Raw genomic sequence first — 14417 nt, 5'->3', positions numbered from 1 at the left:
CTTTCAGTTCACAGCTCACCCACCTCCTTCCTGGAGATCAGACTTTGTAGTCCTCATTGCCTTTGGACTGTGGGTTCATTTCTAGACCCTTCAGTCTAGACAGTGGGTCCCCAGGGCTGAGCCCCTATCCAGGGGAAGCCCCTTTGGCACTCTAGCTCTCCTGCTACAGTGTCAGGCCCTGGCCTCAGCAGAGATCTCCATTTCCTTCTCAGGTTCTTCTTGGTGTCCTTGAAGTCAGCCATGATCAAAGGGTGCCGGGAGCCCCCTTACCCCAGTATCCTCACGGATGCCACCATGGAGAAACTGGCGCTCGCAAAGTTTGTGGCCCAGGAGTCCAAGTGCGAGGTGAGCTGGGATACTCCAGCCATCGCTAAATGTGGCAGAGGCTCATGAGAGAATCCCTCCCGTTCACTTCTCTGCCTGTCTCTCACAGGCCTGCGACGTGGTTGTGCGTTTCTATGGCCTTGTCCACTGGGAGGACCCCATGGACGAGGCGCTGGGACCCACTCCCAACAGCTACGCCTCTGCCGAAAATGCAGTCACAAAGGACGGCATCCTGCACTACAAGGCAGGGACTTCATACCTGGGCAAAGAGCAGTGGAAGACCTGCTTCGTGGTGCTCAGGTGGGGCTGCGAGCCATGGGGCTATGGGAAGGGCACTGGAGAAGGTCCTGGGACCTGGAGGGGCCACCGGGGAACTTGAGATGAAGCCCCCAGTCTTAGCCACCAGCAGCGGGATCACACCCCCACAGGGCTGCACGTGCGGAGGGCAGGGCAGGAGCAGTCGTGGGATGTTTGCATGGTCGTCGAGACTGAGCTGACTCCAGGTACCGACTGTGTCTCTTATCTTCCCCAATGGCAGCAACGGGATCTTGTACCAGTACCCGGACCGCACAGATGTCACCCCTCTGCTCTCCATCAACATGGGGTAAGTAGTGGGAGGTAGCACCCTTCGGACTTGGGAGGGCTCACTGGGATCTGGGGTCAGAGCTTCTCTAGGTGTTTTGGGGCTGATCGTGACCTAGTCCATGCTGCAGGACGTTTGCACGTCCGTGGCTGGGTAACAACTCCTTGCTTGCTCCTGGCTGGGCGTAGACGCTCATTTGGTTTGGCTCCAGGCCTGCTGTGCAGATGGGTTCATTTCTTCCATTTTTGGATGCCAAGCTGACCCTCTGATGGGGAATCGGGCTCTGATGGGCCACAAGTCCTCCAAGAGCCACACTGGGAGGCTGCTGCAAATGCACCGTGTCCAACTCCTGCTCCGCCATGATGTGCAGAAATGGGGCCATCCTTGGAGCAGCTGCACAGGGGGGCCAGGGATCAGCTCCAGCCACTACAGGCGGATGGGAAACTAGTCCTGGTGGGGAAAGGGGAGCAACGTATAGTGCAGGGAAGGCAGACAGAGGCAGGGGCAACTAACAGGATAGCACTGGCCAGTCTGTCCTGTTCTCCCCCACTGATGCCCACCCTCCCTCTCTCTCCCAGCGGTGAGCAGTGTGGGGGATGCCGGCGCTCCAACACCACGGACCGGCCCCACTCCTTCCAGGTGATCCTGACGGACCGGCCCTCCCTGGAGCTGAGCGCCGACAATGAGGCCGACATGGCAGACTGGATGCAGTACTTTTGCCAGGCTGTCTCCAAAGGGGTGAGCACCCTCCTTTCCCCCAGAGCCCGCCTTGGGGCTCAGCCCTCCTGTGGTCCTTCCCGTTGTGGGATGGGGAGTCGCAGGGACTTTAGCTCCCCGAGATAGCAGAGGTCAGCCTAGAGCTGCAGAAAGGACCGAGGAATGATGCTTGAGGTCCAGCTAGTGGGAGCAGAGTTTCCCTGTGAGCCAGAAGAAGGGCTTCCCCTTGCCAGAAACATGGGACATCCATGGAGAGAGACTCCTTCATGCTGGGTTTTAAGTTCCCTTCGCCACCCCGCGCAGGTAATTCCCCAGGGAGTTGCCCCTACGCCTTGTGTCCCCTGCTGCCTTGTGCTGACGGACAAGAAGGCCTTCACCTGCCACGAGGACTGCCAGACAAGCTTCTTCCGCTCGCTGGGCACCATGGAGCTGACGGATGTCACCGCCGTCTCCACAGAGGCCGGCAAGGAGTACTGTATCCTAGTGAGTGTGACGTGTCAGGTGGAGCCTGGCTGGTCCTGGCCTGGGCTAGGGCTGCTGTGGTAACCCCCGGCTTCTCCCTTGGTTTTTAGGAGTTTGCTCAGGACCGCAAGCAGTTCCTGCCCCCCTGGGTCCTCTATTTTAGTTGCACTACAGAACTGGAGAGGTTCCTCTCGGCGCTGAACGCCGCATGGAGAAACATCTACCAGGTGAGCACGTGAGGCTGCGTCGCAGGGCAAACGGGGCCAGCGTGTTCTGAGAAAACTGGGGATGGCTTTTGCCTGCCCAGAAGTGGGGCTAACCCAGCGGAGAGCAGGGAGCTGCCAAGCTCCTCTGCGTCTGTATAACCATGGCAGATGGGTTGGCCAAGGCAGTTCCCACCATCCCTCAACCACCGGATGTGAAGTGCAAAGGGGATGGGAGGTACTACTGAGGGGGAACGACCGGGTAAAGACCAGCGGAAGCTCACGGAGCGAATGCAGCATGGCTTGAGCCTGCTTTTCCTCTTCTGGTGAGGCATCAGATGTGACGTGGGATGTCGCATTTGGAGGGGGAGCTGGTGTGAGTCCCCCACCAAGACTGGCCAGGAAGGACCTTTACCCCACAGGGCTGGCAAAGGGAGTGGGGGACAGCCCCGTCCCCGCTGTCACCAGTATTGATAACGCAAGGGACTTTCATGTCAGTTTGAAGTGGTGCTTGAGGTGATTTTATAACAAGAGGGAGAAGAAAGCGTAGTTTGTCCCAGGGCTACCTCAGTGTGACTACCTGGTGGTGTCCACGTTTCAGGTGGATCTTCTGCACAAGGCTATCCTGGATGCCGCCGTCAAGAAGAAATGCGAAGATGCTCAGAGCCTCATTGACAGCGCCTGGCAGCGCAGTGACAGCCTGTGCCGCGGACGAGCTGAGCGGGACCCGTGGTGTTAACCCCGGCGGGGGGAAGGACGGCTGACATGATGACCCTGGCTGTTTTGGGAAGAGAGAGCGTGAGCGAGCACGCTCCCGCTGCTGCACGAAGCCTGGCACGTGTATCTGGCTGCCCCAGGGCTAGCCAGCACCCAAATCCTCCTGCCATCACAGGGTACCCGCCTGGAGTGTGCCTGCAGACGTGGGCCCCTGGCCGTGCTCTCTGCCGAGCCGGGGGCGTGCAGCGTGCCCGCAGCGGGTCGCTGCCACCTCTGCAGGGACAGGCGGACGCTTTGCCGCACTGAGGACGAGGCCAATGGAGGCCGCTTTCATTGTACAGACCCTCCTGCGTTGTCCAGCTGCCTCTGGACAAGCTACCTGTCAAGGAAAAACAGCCTACGAGTGATGAGGGTGGGAGCGGGGTGGGCTGGGGTTGGGGTGTCCCCCGATTTCAGGCAGGAGCACGGCTGGACCCGGGTGCCCCGCGCTGGGACCAACTAGTTGTTCATTTTAGAACAAGGTAGGTCATGGATGGGGCAAGATTGGAACCCTACATTGCTACCACGCATGTTTTACCCTCGCTAATACAATCACCGAGTACGGCACCACTTCATCTCCGCCTTCCCTGCCCTGCGGGGACCTCTGGGCGCCTGCGGGGAGAGCTCACTGGGAGACATGCCTGGAACATGCTCGCTGCACACCTACATCCAGCCGCCGCAAAATGCCACGCGCCGGCCTGTCGACGAGGCTGCAGGCACGGATCGGCGAGTTCAATCTCGCCTCCGTAAGGCAGAGGGAAGAGGGGACCTAAGGGACGTCGGGCAGCTGCCGTGAAGCCGGCTGAGGGGCATGCCTGGAGCTCTTGGCTCACTTAACACCCACGAGAGGGGGTCGAGGAGTGGAGGCCGGTGGGTTGTGGACCCTTCCCCATTGCCCTCTGCAGACTGGGCAGAGTTGGAGCTTTTTAAAAGGATCTGGAGACCTTCTCCTGTAATGTATGTGCACGGGGCCTTTTTTCGGGGAGAAAAACATATGTGACTGAATGTATATGTATATACATCTGCTTCCTTTCCTCCCCCCTCCCCAAATAAATATTCATTGGTAACTCAGATCTGGCCCTCTGAATTTCCGCAGCGGAGGGCTGCGTTTCCTCCCTGGCTTGTGATTTCCTAGCAGTTTCTTGGGCCCTTTGGAGGACAAACTACTCAGGCTGGAGCGGAGGGAGGTGCTGGAGCTGGCCAGGAAGATGATGGAATCCCAGGCTGTCACAAAACTCAAGAGGGTTGAACCGTGCGGGGCAGCGCGTTTGCGGATTGTCGCTCGATGCGTATTCACAAGCAATGATTATCCCTCCTGGTTTGTTCCCCAGCTCTGAGAGCTATTCCCAGTCTAGACAGGGACTAAACAGGGCACGAGAGCTATTCCCAGTCTAGACAGGGACTAAACAGGGCACACGGTGCAACGCGGGACCCGCCACACCCTGGGGCCTCCCTTGCCTCCCAGGGCAGCTCCCAAAATCGGCCCTGGGCAGCATCTGGTTCATCCCAGAGCCGGCAGACGGCAGCAGCTCGCGTGTAGGCACCTTCCCTGCTGGCTGGGGTGCTGCTGGCTGCCCCCATTGTCACCCTTCAGGCTTGTGCTGGGGCATTTGCAGCCCAAAGAGAATTTGGGAGCTCCAAACCAGCCCCCCCTGCAGCATCCCGGTGGACCCGGAGACCCCACGGAGCCACATTTAGGAATTTTTCCAGGAGGAATGGGGCAAGTTTGCCCCTTTTTTTCACCAGTTAAGTCCAGAAGAGTCTTGTTTTTCCCAGGAGCGGGAATTGTGGCCGCTGGCCCGGACTGTAACCGGGTCATTGGGCAGTGGCAGCCCTAAAAATAGGAATGGGAGAGCTGGGGGTGGATAGCAGCACCCGCCACTGCTGCCTTTTGGCCTGGGTGTCTCCGATTTCAAAGCACTTTGAAAGCGGAGCCCAAGGAAACCCAGAGAAGGGCTGACGTGGGGGCAAACTGCCACAAACCACCCCCCGCCCCCCCAAAGCAGGGGCCGATTTAAGGGCTGCAGCCTCCCCTCTGTGAGCCACAAGTGCACCAAGCTGCACAGTCCTCAGCACTAGCCCCAGCAGGTGCTGGCCGAGCCAAATTCCTGACTCCTGTGATTTTTTTTTAATTATTTTTATTTCCTTTTGTTCTCCCTTTTTGCTGAAGTGGCCTTTTTTTTTCTCACTGGCCAGGCTCTTCCTGCCCAGCCTCAGGCTGGGGACGCCAAATCCAGCCACGCGCTCGGCAGTCCCCTCCCTAGCCAGTGAAACACCCCATGCTGGGAGGGATGCTCACGATCTCCCTGGCATGGCCACAGCCTCCTCCCCTGCTAAACCTCATGTCCTGCCTGATTTTTTGCACCAGGGCGGCCTGAGCTGCTTTTTTAGCTCAGCTGTTCCCAACCAGGCTGTGGCTGCCTCCCTGCAGCTGGGCAATGATTTACCTGGCAGCGGCTGGGCTGCCTCCGTCTGCCTCCGCCCCATGGACCTTTGAGCCGGCCCCAGCCTCGTCGGCAGCTGCTGAAAATGTTTTCCCTGGGCTCCTGGCTGCCGGCTTGGCCCGGCTTGGCCCGGGGTTGGGTGCTGCTGGATGGGCTCCTGCAAGGTGAGAGCCTGGCAGCGGGTGGCCAGCGGGCACCCCGGAGTGCCGCTGACGCCCTCACTGCCTCCTTCCTGCAGGGCTGGTGGGTGCCTGTGCCGTGTCAGTCCTCTGTAGTCTCATGAAGGTTTATCTCTATGTGCAGTGCTGCAAGTAAGTGTCTGGCCCTGCTTTCCCGGCTCCACTTTTGGCGCCCCTAAAGGTGCCCTTGCTGTCGAGGGTGGGCGTTTGCGCCCTCCTCTTCCTCCCTGCCTCGGCCCTGCTGAGTTTTTTCCTTCCCTGTCAACAGTGACCCGGAACAGCAGGCGGAGAAGGAGGCGCTGCGGACACGGCGGTGGCTGCTGGACGCCCTGCACGTGCCCCTGCTCACGGCCATGCTGGCTGCCGTGGGCTCCCGGGTGGCTGCGCTGGTGGCCCTCGAGTTCTCGCTGCGGGCTGCCTCGGCCCTCCTCTCCCACGGCAAGGTGAGCGGGGCGATGGCTGCAACATGGAAAAAGGAGGCACGCGGGCTGGCCGGCTCACGGCGCCCCTTGGGGCCCCCTGTTTCCCGCAGGGCAGCCCGAGCAGCCAGCTCTACCTGCTGTGCCAGTACTCGCTGGGCTGCGGTATCTGCTGCGGCCTCGGCTTCTTGCTCGATGGGGCACCACACGCCACCTGCAACTTGCTGCTGGCCACCGGGCTGGCAGGGCTGCTGGCAGCCGTCACCCGGCGCCTGGCGCACCACGTCTGCACCCTCTATGAGCTGCACAGCCGGGCCCGCTACTGCGGCGTCTGCATCACCCTGCTCGCCGCTGGCCATGGCATCCTGGGGCTGCTGCACCGGGCACTGGTGCTGGCCTTTGCTGTGGCCGACCTGGCCGCCGTGGCCCTGCTCAACCGGGATTTCCTGGGCCCAGCAGAGGCAGCACGCTTCTGGACGCCGCTCACCATCTGCTATGCGCTGCTGGTGGTCTACATGCAAGGTGAGGCAGTTCGGGGTGGAAAAAGTGCTTTTTGGGGCGTCTTGGCTTGCAGAGTGCTGCCAGCTGCTTTCTGCCAGGACATGGTTTCGGAGGACCACAGGGTGGGGTGGCCCCACTCTGCATTGGAGATGTCCCTCGTAGGGGGTCTCGGGGCATCCTCGGTAGGATGTAGGGTGCCATCGGGTGCTACCACGCCCCGGTGATGCCACCACCACCGCGGTCCCTGGCAGAGGAGCAGAAGCAGGGCCAGCCCATCTACCAGACGGTCTTCGTGAGGATGGGCGGCCTCCTCATCCTCCTGCTCACCGTGGGCCGCTGGATGGACATCCTCGGTGTCCTGGTGTCGCTGGCAGGCGAGATATGGTGTCTCCTCCCAGCCAGTGTCATGCTGGACATCTGCCGGAAGCAGGTGAGAGCCGCTCCCCTGGCAGCAGCCCCGATGCCAGGGTGAGGGGCTGCCTCACCCCCCCCAGCTGCCTTTTGGGCTTTCTCCTCTGCAGGATTTGGCCCAGCAGCGGGCAGGTCTTTCTGCATCACCGGAGACGCCTTCCCGGCAGTCTGGCTCAGAGACGGCGTCCTGAGAGCAGCGAATGCCACCAGGGACTCAACGTGTGCGAGAAAGTGGGGGTGGCATCTCCTGGCATCCTGAAACACGGCTGCCCCCCTCGAATCCTTCCCTTCCTGCGGGTGGCCCAGAGTCCCGTGGGGACCTGCACACAAGCTGGGACCTGGTGGCTCCCCGGGACAGGAGGTTTTGCTCCCTCATCCCTGCAGGGATGACAACCGGGGCAGAGGGCTGTGTGCCATCACCCGAAGGGTCTTGCGGCCAAGAAACGGCAGGAAATAAAGCTTTTCTAGCAAATGCCCCCTGGGAGAGCGAGCTGGCCTGGCAGCCACCCTACAGAAAGGCAAGCTGGGCCGGAGCACTATGGGAATGGCTTCAGCCTTGGGATTTGGGGAGGCGAAACCCTGGGAGAGCCTCGGGTGGGGGATGGGAGAGAGGCAAGGCTCTATGGGGCACCCCAGGACCTGTGGGGGACCCTGGGGCACCTCAGGCACCCTGCAGGGTGCATGAGGCACCCCGGGGCAAGGGGATGCGCCAAGCACATGGGGATCCATGGGGCACCCTCAGGGGTGCATGGGGCAACATGGGGTGCATGGTGCACCTTGAGAGTGCATGGTGCACCCTGGGGGTTGCTTGGGGCACCCTAGGGTGCATGGGGACCTATGGGGCAACCTGGGGTGCGTGGTGCACCCTGAGCGCATATGGAGCATGGGGCACCCTGAGGGCCTTTGGGGCACCCTGGGGGTCATGGGGCAACCTGGAGTGCATGGGGCACCCTGAGAGCATCTGGGGCACCCCTGGGGGGTGCATGGGGCATGGGTACACGGGACACCCTGGTGCAGATGGGGCACCCCAAGCACCTCTGGGGCACCCCAGGGCCCATAGGACAACCTGGGGTGCATGGGGCACCCTGAGCACATAGGGGGCACCCATGTGCCCCCCCCAGGCCGGGGTCGCCCTCCCCCCCCGCCCGCATGGGAAGTGGCGGCCGTGGGGCAGGCAGGGAGGAAGGAAGGGAGGAGGAAGGAAAGGAGGAGGAGGAGGAGGGAGGAAGGGGCGGTGATGCCGGGCGGCTCTGCCCCCCGCTGCCTCGCCGCGCCGTGCGGGTGCGCCCGGAGCGCACGCAGGGACCCGCACCGCCACCCAGGTAGGGGACAGGGCACCCCGGGGGGGGGGCAGGGCCCCCCCAGGTAGGGGACAGGGGAGAGGCAGCCACCCCCAGGTAGGGGACAGGGGATCCCCAAGGCAGGGGACAGGGGACAAGGCGCCCCCCTAGGTAGGGGACCGTGGGGCCACCCCAGGATGGGACGGGGGGACTACAGAGCCCCTTCGGGCAGGGGACCGTGAGGCCACCCCTAGGTGGGGGCCGTGGGACCCCCCAGGTAAGACGAGACCCCCACAAGGCCACCCCCAAGCAGGGGACCGGGGACTGCGGGGCCACCCTGGTGCGGGACAGGGGACCACAAGGGCCACCCAGGTAAGGGAGAGGAGACCGCAGGGCCACTGCGGAAGGGCTCCGGCTCTCCCCCCTTTTTGGGGCAATGCTCGGGTGCACCCTGCTCCGGGCACCGGCGGGGACACAGAGCTGGGACAAGGACACTCGGGGCCGTTCCCACGCCGGCCTCGTCCTCGGCCGCCCCGCAGCGCCCCAGCGCCGGCTGCCAGCGCCGCGGCGGCCGCCGGGTGCGAGGGTGCCGTGATGGGGACGCTGGGAGCTCGGCGGCCCGGCACAAAGAGGAATGCGAGGAGCACATGGTTCACATTAGCTTTTTTTCTTTTCTTTTTTTTTCCCCTCCTGCTCGGCAATCCCCAGCTCAGCACCGGGCAACTTGGCTCCTTCTGGAGCGAGAGGAGGAAATCAGCTGCTCCCCGAGGCCGGGATTTAAGGAGCCGGGCGAAGGCTGGCAGGGAAGGAGCCCGCTTTGGTTTCGCCAGCGGCAAGGGAGGGTGGCTGCCGTGTTTTTTTCCCTGCCTGACTCAGAGGCTGAAGTTGCGGGTGCTGTCTGCCATGCCAAGGCAGGGAAGTTTGCACAAGGCCACGGGAACTGGGCAGAGCCCGGAACGGCTCCATGCCTCAGTTTCCCTCCAGAGCAGGGCAGGCTTTCCAACACCACGGGTCTGCCGGGAGCTCAGGATCGGCGCTGGGGTGGGTGGCTGGCTGCTATTGGGGCTGCCGGCGTCTTTTGCCCCACCGGCAGCGGCTTCCCATCTGGCTCTCAGCAGCCCCGGGCATGAGCCGGGTTATCAGCACCAGCATGACGTGGTTCAGGTCGCTTCTTCCTTCTCCTTTTCCAGGAAGGACGGCGCCGGTGGAGGAGAAGCGAGTGGAGAGAAGCATGGGGAGGGTCGAGGCCAATGGGCAGCAGTGCCAGGAGGCGGATGAGCAGCCTGCAGCAAGGCCGGAGGAGGTTTGGGGAGGATTTCACTCATTTTTCCTCTGTTTCCCCAGGTGTCTCCCCCATCCTCTCTCTGAAGATGCTGCCGGGAAAAGCAGAGAAGCGAATCGCTTCATCTGTCTACATCACCCTGGTGCCCCCGCGGAGGGAGCCGGCCAGCGCACAGCAAATACAGCCCCAGCTGCCCCCGGCTCCCTCTGAGGCTCCAAAATCTCTGGGTGCCCACCAGCCCCGGACACCCCCGGAGGGCGATGTGCCAGCTGCCGGCCGACCGGCCCCACGCGCCCCAGGCTTGCCCAACGGAGGTGAGGGCCGAAACGGAGCCCAACGGCAGCAGGAGCGCAGCGCCCAGGGACCGTGGGAAAAAGCGGCTGCATTTTCCCGTCCCGGGGATGCTCGGGGAGAGACACGGTGCTGGGTGCCTAGCGCCAGCTGGTTTCTGGAGGCACTGGGAGAAGTGTGGTTGCTCCCAGGCTTTTCCCAAATTCCTGCCCTCTGAGAGCTTCCCTAAGGAAGAGCCGCATTTGCCGGCTGTCTCCGGCGCCTTATCAGCGCTGTTTGCTCTCCTCCAGCCCAAACAGTGTTTGTTTTCTGGGCAGGTCCGCGAGCACTGCTGCCTCCTGGGGGGGTTATCGCCATGCCAGGCTGCTCCCGGCTTTGCCATTCGGCGTTTCTGCCTGTTGTTCCAGGTTCCTCCGGCCCCGATCCGGCAGTCCAGCAGCCTTCGTCACTGCCGTTCCTCCTCCTCTCCAAGGCGCCACAGCCGCTGTGCGCAGAGATGCTGGCCCCAGCCCTGCAGCAGCTGAACGTCGCTGCACCAGCCGCCCTCCAGGTTGGGTTGGCGGGGGAGATGGGAGGTTCTAGGGGTGCCCTGTGCCTGCTGCATGGGCCCGATGCCCGGGCATGGTTTAACGTGTTTTTGCCCCCCCAACAGGCAGCCTCCACCTTCCCTGCTGAACTGAGGCAGCCTGAACTGCGGCCAACCTGCCTGGAGCGAGCCGGCGAGGGGCCACCGCTGTGTCACGACGTGAACGGGCATCCGGAAAGGGACTTTTCCAGTGGTAAGATGGGTAAACTGAGGCACGTGGCACTGCAGGTTATGCAGAGTCGCACTGCTCTCTTGCAATGTGAGAAGCCGGGGATGGAAGCAAAGTGAGCTTTCCTAGCTCTGTGTCCTGCTTCATGGGGGGAAAAGAGCTGCCCGGAGGTCTGAGACGCCCCTTCTCCATCCTCCCAGACGTCTGCGCCTTCTGCCACAAAGCCGTAGGCCCCAGGGACCCGACTGTCGAGGCGATGGGGAAGCAGTACCACGCAGACTGCTTCACCTGCAGGACGTGCCAGCGGCTCCTGGCCGGCCAGCGCTACTACCAAAAAGACGGGCGCCCCATCTGCGATGCCTGCCACAAGGTACCCGGCCTCGAGGGCTCCCCCGGCCTAGTGGGAGATGGGAGTGGAAACACTCAGCGGCTCTGTGCAAATGCAGCTTTGCAAATGGCTATAAATCCAGCTGGCTCTGGTTCATCCGCCTTGCAAGATCAATTTTTCCCTGGCATGAATTTTTGCAGTGTTTCCACGCTGGGAATTTTTGCAGCGGGTGCGTTTGCACCTGGAAAACCACTGGCGGGGAAAAAAAACAAGTGATGCATTGCACGGGGTTTTGGCTGCGTGACGTCTCGGAAAAGAGGGGAAGGACGACTGGGAGCGTCGTCATCATGTGTTTTGCCCCCAGGCCACACTGGAGAAGTGTGCCAAGTGCCAGGTGCCCATCCTCGAGCACATTGTGCGCGCCCTGGGCAAGGGCTACCACCCGGGCTGCTTTGCCTGCGCTGCCTGTGGCCGGGTGCTGGGCGACGAGAGCTTCGCGGCAGGCGAGCGGGACGAGGTGTATTGCGTGGATGACTTCTACAGGTGGGCGCCCGCGGTGGGTCCCCGAGGATGTCCCCGGCAGCAGGGTCCACCCGGCGCACTGCTGGCTGAGCGCCCACTTTTTCCCAGCAGGAGATACGCCTCCGTCTGCAGCGTCTGTCGGCAGCCTATTGTCCCCCGCGAGGACAAAGACACCTACAAGATCGAGTGCTTGGGGCGCAGCTTCCACGAGAGCTGCTACCGCTGCGAGGTATGGCGTGGTGCAGCGCGGTGGCATGAGCGAAACCAGGCTGGGGTTGTCCCCGAAATGGGATTGTCCCCGAAATCCCTCAGCATGGCTCTGCCGTAATTTATTCCCCTCCGCTGCAACCGGTGCTGATTGGGGCGATGCCTATCACAACGAGGGTGCAGTTGCTGGCTGAGCCGGCAGCACAGATTGCTCTTGGCCCTGCACCTATAAGCGCTCCAGCAGGAGACTGTCCCAAATCCATCCTTGTCCCCGGGAGTGGGACTCGGGGCTGCACTCGGCTCCCTGGGAGCTCCCGGTTCTCCCTTTTTCTCTTCCCCCCCGCAGCGCTGTCGGATCCCGCTGTCACCAGAGCCGACGGAGAATGGGTGCTACCCACTGGGCAACCGCCTGCTCTGCAAATCCTGCCACATCGCCCAGCGGGATGAGTCGTCCTGCTGAAGCCAGGAGCTGGTGCCGCGGTGGCAGGACCGTGTGGGAAAAGCGGCCAGGGAGCCGCTTCCCTTCCCAACTGTCAGCTCGTCACATCCGCAACTAGCTGGAGAACGGGCGTTTTCATCACCAAAATTCTTTCCTCCTGCGCAGGAGCCCTTTGCACCGGGGCTGGCCAGGTGGAGATGTGCAGATGTAGCGTCTCGGCGAGGCTCTACCCTCCATTCGCCCGCTCGTTATAAATATAAAAAGCCCTGGAGCGCAGCAGTGGTGGAAGGGCTGAGGTTTTCTTTGCTTTTTTTTACCCTTTTTCCAAGGCTGCTGTTGTTTTGTTGGGTGTTTTTCTTTCTTTTCATGCTTTCTCAGGGTTTTATTTAAACATTGGATTTCTCTCTGCAGTGACATTGAGAACCACCGATTTAGTTGGTGAGCAGTTAAATAAAACCCCGAGCTAAAAATCCCATTTATTTCCTCCACCTGCTTCCTGTATTCCAAACTCATAAAATACAAGTAAAAAAAGGAGGGGGGGTGCCCTTAGTGCACTGGGCAGCAAGAGGATGGCCAGGTCGCTCACAGTTGTACCGCAGCTGACTCTGGGGCTGGCAGGAGGGCAACGCACGCATGGGCGTGCGGTTTTAAGGCTGTGCAATGTAAAAGGTTGCGCCGAGGTTTGCAGCACTGGAGGACACAGCTGGGAGAAGGTACCAGGGTGCCGTGGTCACAGCCAGGAGTAAGAGCCTGGAAACACTGTTCTGGGTTTTTTTCGCCCCTGCGAGTGGGATTATCTTTTTCTCCTTTCTGCATTGGGGACATTGTAGCTGTGCCTTTTTTTTTTTTTTTTTGCCTGGATTTGACAGGCTGTAAATCATCTGGGATCATTTCAGATGAGCCCTGGAGCCGGCAGAGGGCAGCCAGAGCACAAATTCGGTCAGACAAACTCCAGTGAAATTCAGTTTCTTCTATGTATGACACAGAGCTGATACCAACGACAGAAGAGACTGACATCAGCCAGCCTATTTTCTGCTTTATTATCCCAGATACCATCACTCTGCTGCGGGCAGCTTTATTTTTTTCCCTTTCGTTCCAAGTCACAACATGACTTAGAGAGAAAAAAAGGAGCGCGAAATCAGACCTCGGCTACTGCCTTGTCCCCATGCGTCCAGCATCCACGCAACCAGCGTGCCCGGTGCTTACCTTCTCCGCCAGGCGCGCTTCCCATTTTTGTTTTGCAAGGGTTTTGCAAACAGCAAAACAGCCAGAGAAATAGGGTTTTTCTTTTTAATGGAAAGTGCCTGCAAAACCAGAAATGAGCAGCAGAAGCAAGCAAGAATACCTGAAACTAATGCTTCAGTGATGAAGAAAGGGATCTGATAATGCAGGCAGCAAAGCTCTATAGCCTACTATATAATTTCTATCCAGCACGTGCTGCATTTGTAAACGAGAGGGTTAATGTACGATTGAATAGCACCGGAGTCCAGCGGGTGAGTTGATTAATCACACAGGTCTTAAAACTATTTCCTGCTATCTTTTCCCATCTACAAAGCATATTATTCATGTTCGTAATGTGCATCTATGGCCATCAATTGGGTATTAACTATAAACTAGGTATAAATGGAATGCTCATGTAAAATTTGTGGGTTTTTTTCCAGAGCTGGGATGGTCACCTAAGCAGGTTGCTCTGGGTCCGGCTGGCTGGGGACGTGTCCCCTGCCAGGAAAGTCCTGCGGCAGCGCCTGCTTAAAGTCGGCTCTTGCTTTCCAAAGCACGAGCCACCTCTCACCATGTGGGGAAACCCAGGCTGCGTGAAAGGACATCACCCCCTCCCTGAGAAAAGAGGGGGAAAACAAGAGGAAAAAAAAAAAAAGATAGATAGATGTGGGCGCTGCACAGCACCCATGGGTGCTTGGCCAGTTACATTTCCCCTCTGCAAACCTAATGCGCTTTCCCAGCAGTGAAGAGTGAGCTGGGACAGTCTGCTATCAGAGGGGACTGCTGTGATTTTTGGGCTGGCCGCAGGTTTTTTATTGCGAGGGCCATTGAATGGGGAGGAGACGCTGCAAGGGAAAGGAGGAGGGCAAGGCACATCCTGGGAATTTAGCAACACGCCACCGCAAAAGGCTGCAGCCGGGCCGTGTCCTTTCTCAGCACCAACATGCCCAGGTCAGCCAGCAAAAATAACAAAATATAGTGTTCCTGGAGCAAGATGAGGCTCCTGCTCTGCTCAAGACCACCCTGGCGTAAAACCAGCTTGAAGTCTGGCTGGAGCAGAGAAAGGTGAAGACCTCCTTAAGCCTCCAAAACA

At 60.4% G+C, this 14417-nt stretch overlaps 2 protein-coding genes across 12 annotated transcripts in view; both read left to right on the top strand.

Annotated features, from left to right (window-relative positions):
• PLEKHM2 (pleckstrin homology and RUN domain containing M2) overlaps positions 1–4116 on the top strand; it is a 31008-nt gene extending 26892 nt beyond the window's left edge. For all 7 annotated transcript variants that reach the window (XM_068915756.1, XM_068915755.1, XM_009670964.2 and 4 more), the window contains 7 exons: positions 213–345; positions 434–624; positions 863–928; positions 1486–1645; positions 1928–2107; positions 2197–2313; positions 2891–4116. In XM_068915756.1, coding sequence (XP_068771857.1) covers positions 213–345; positions 434–624; positions 863–928; positions 1486–1645; positions 1928–2107; positions 2197–2313; positions 2891–3028 — 985 coding nt within the window. In that variant the 3' untranslated portion in view covers positions 3029–4116. The remainder of the gene's footprint in view (positions 1–212; positions 346–433; positions 625–862; positions 929–1485; positions 1646–1927; positions 2108–2196; positions 2314–2890) is intronic.
• Positions 4117–5525: 1409 nt separating this feature from the next.
• LOC104141602 (filamin-binding LIM protein 1) lies at positions 5526–12578 on the top strand. Of its 5 annotated transcripts, XM_068916276.1 has the most exons (11): positions 5526–5653; positions 5728–5800; positions 5937–6111; positions 6201–6609; positions 9624–9875; positions 10260–10402; positions 10505–10631; positions 10808–10977; positions 11300–11478; positions 11569–11686; positions 12011–12578. In XM_068916276.1, exons 1-11 carry the CDS (start codon positions 5575–5577, stop codon positions 12122–12124), a joined length of 1839 nt encoding a protein of 612 aa, XP_068772377.1. In that variant the 5' UTR covers positions 5526–5574; the 3' UTR covers positions 12125–12578. The 5 variants fall into 5 exon arrangements, with proteins under 5 accessions (XP_068772377.1, XP_068772378.1, XP_068772376.1 ...); XM_068916277.1 differs by lacking the exon at positions 11300–11478 and having other exon boundaries at positions 5540–5653; XM_068916275.1 differs by having other exon boundaries at positions 5540–5653; positions 11300–11686.
• Positions 12579–14417: the final 1839 nt, after the last annotated feature.

The sequence above is a fragment of the Struthio camelus genome, chromosome 21, assembly GCF_040807025.1.
Source record: "Struthio camelus isolate bStrCam1 chromosome 21, bStrCam1.hap1, whole genome shotgun sequence".
In the NCBI taxonomy this organism is placed as follows: Eukaryota; Metazoa; Chordata; class Aves; order Struthioniformes; family Struthionidae; genus Struthio; species Struthio camelus.
Note: the sequence above shows the minus strand (reverse complement) of the source record. Positions and strands in the feature narration are given on the sequence as shown.

Bases quoted from the DNA above. Each gene is read 5' to 3' on its own strand.
- LOC104141602 (XM_068916275.1), top strand. From the start codon at position 5,575: ATGTTTTCCCTGGGCTCCTGGCTGCCGGCTTGGCCCGGCTTGGCCCGG. The intron at 6,610-9,623 runs GTGAGGCAGTTC...CTGTTTCCCCAG, and splicing joins GCTGGTGGTCTACATGCAAG to GTGTCTCCCCCATCCTCTCT. The intron at 10,632-10,807 runs GTAAGATGGGTA...CCATCCTCCCAG, and splicing joins GGAAAGGGACTTTTCCAGTG to ACGTCTGCGCCTTCTGCCAC.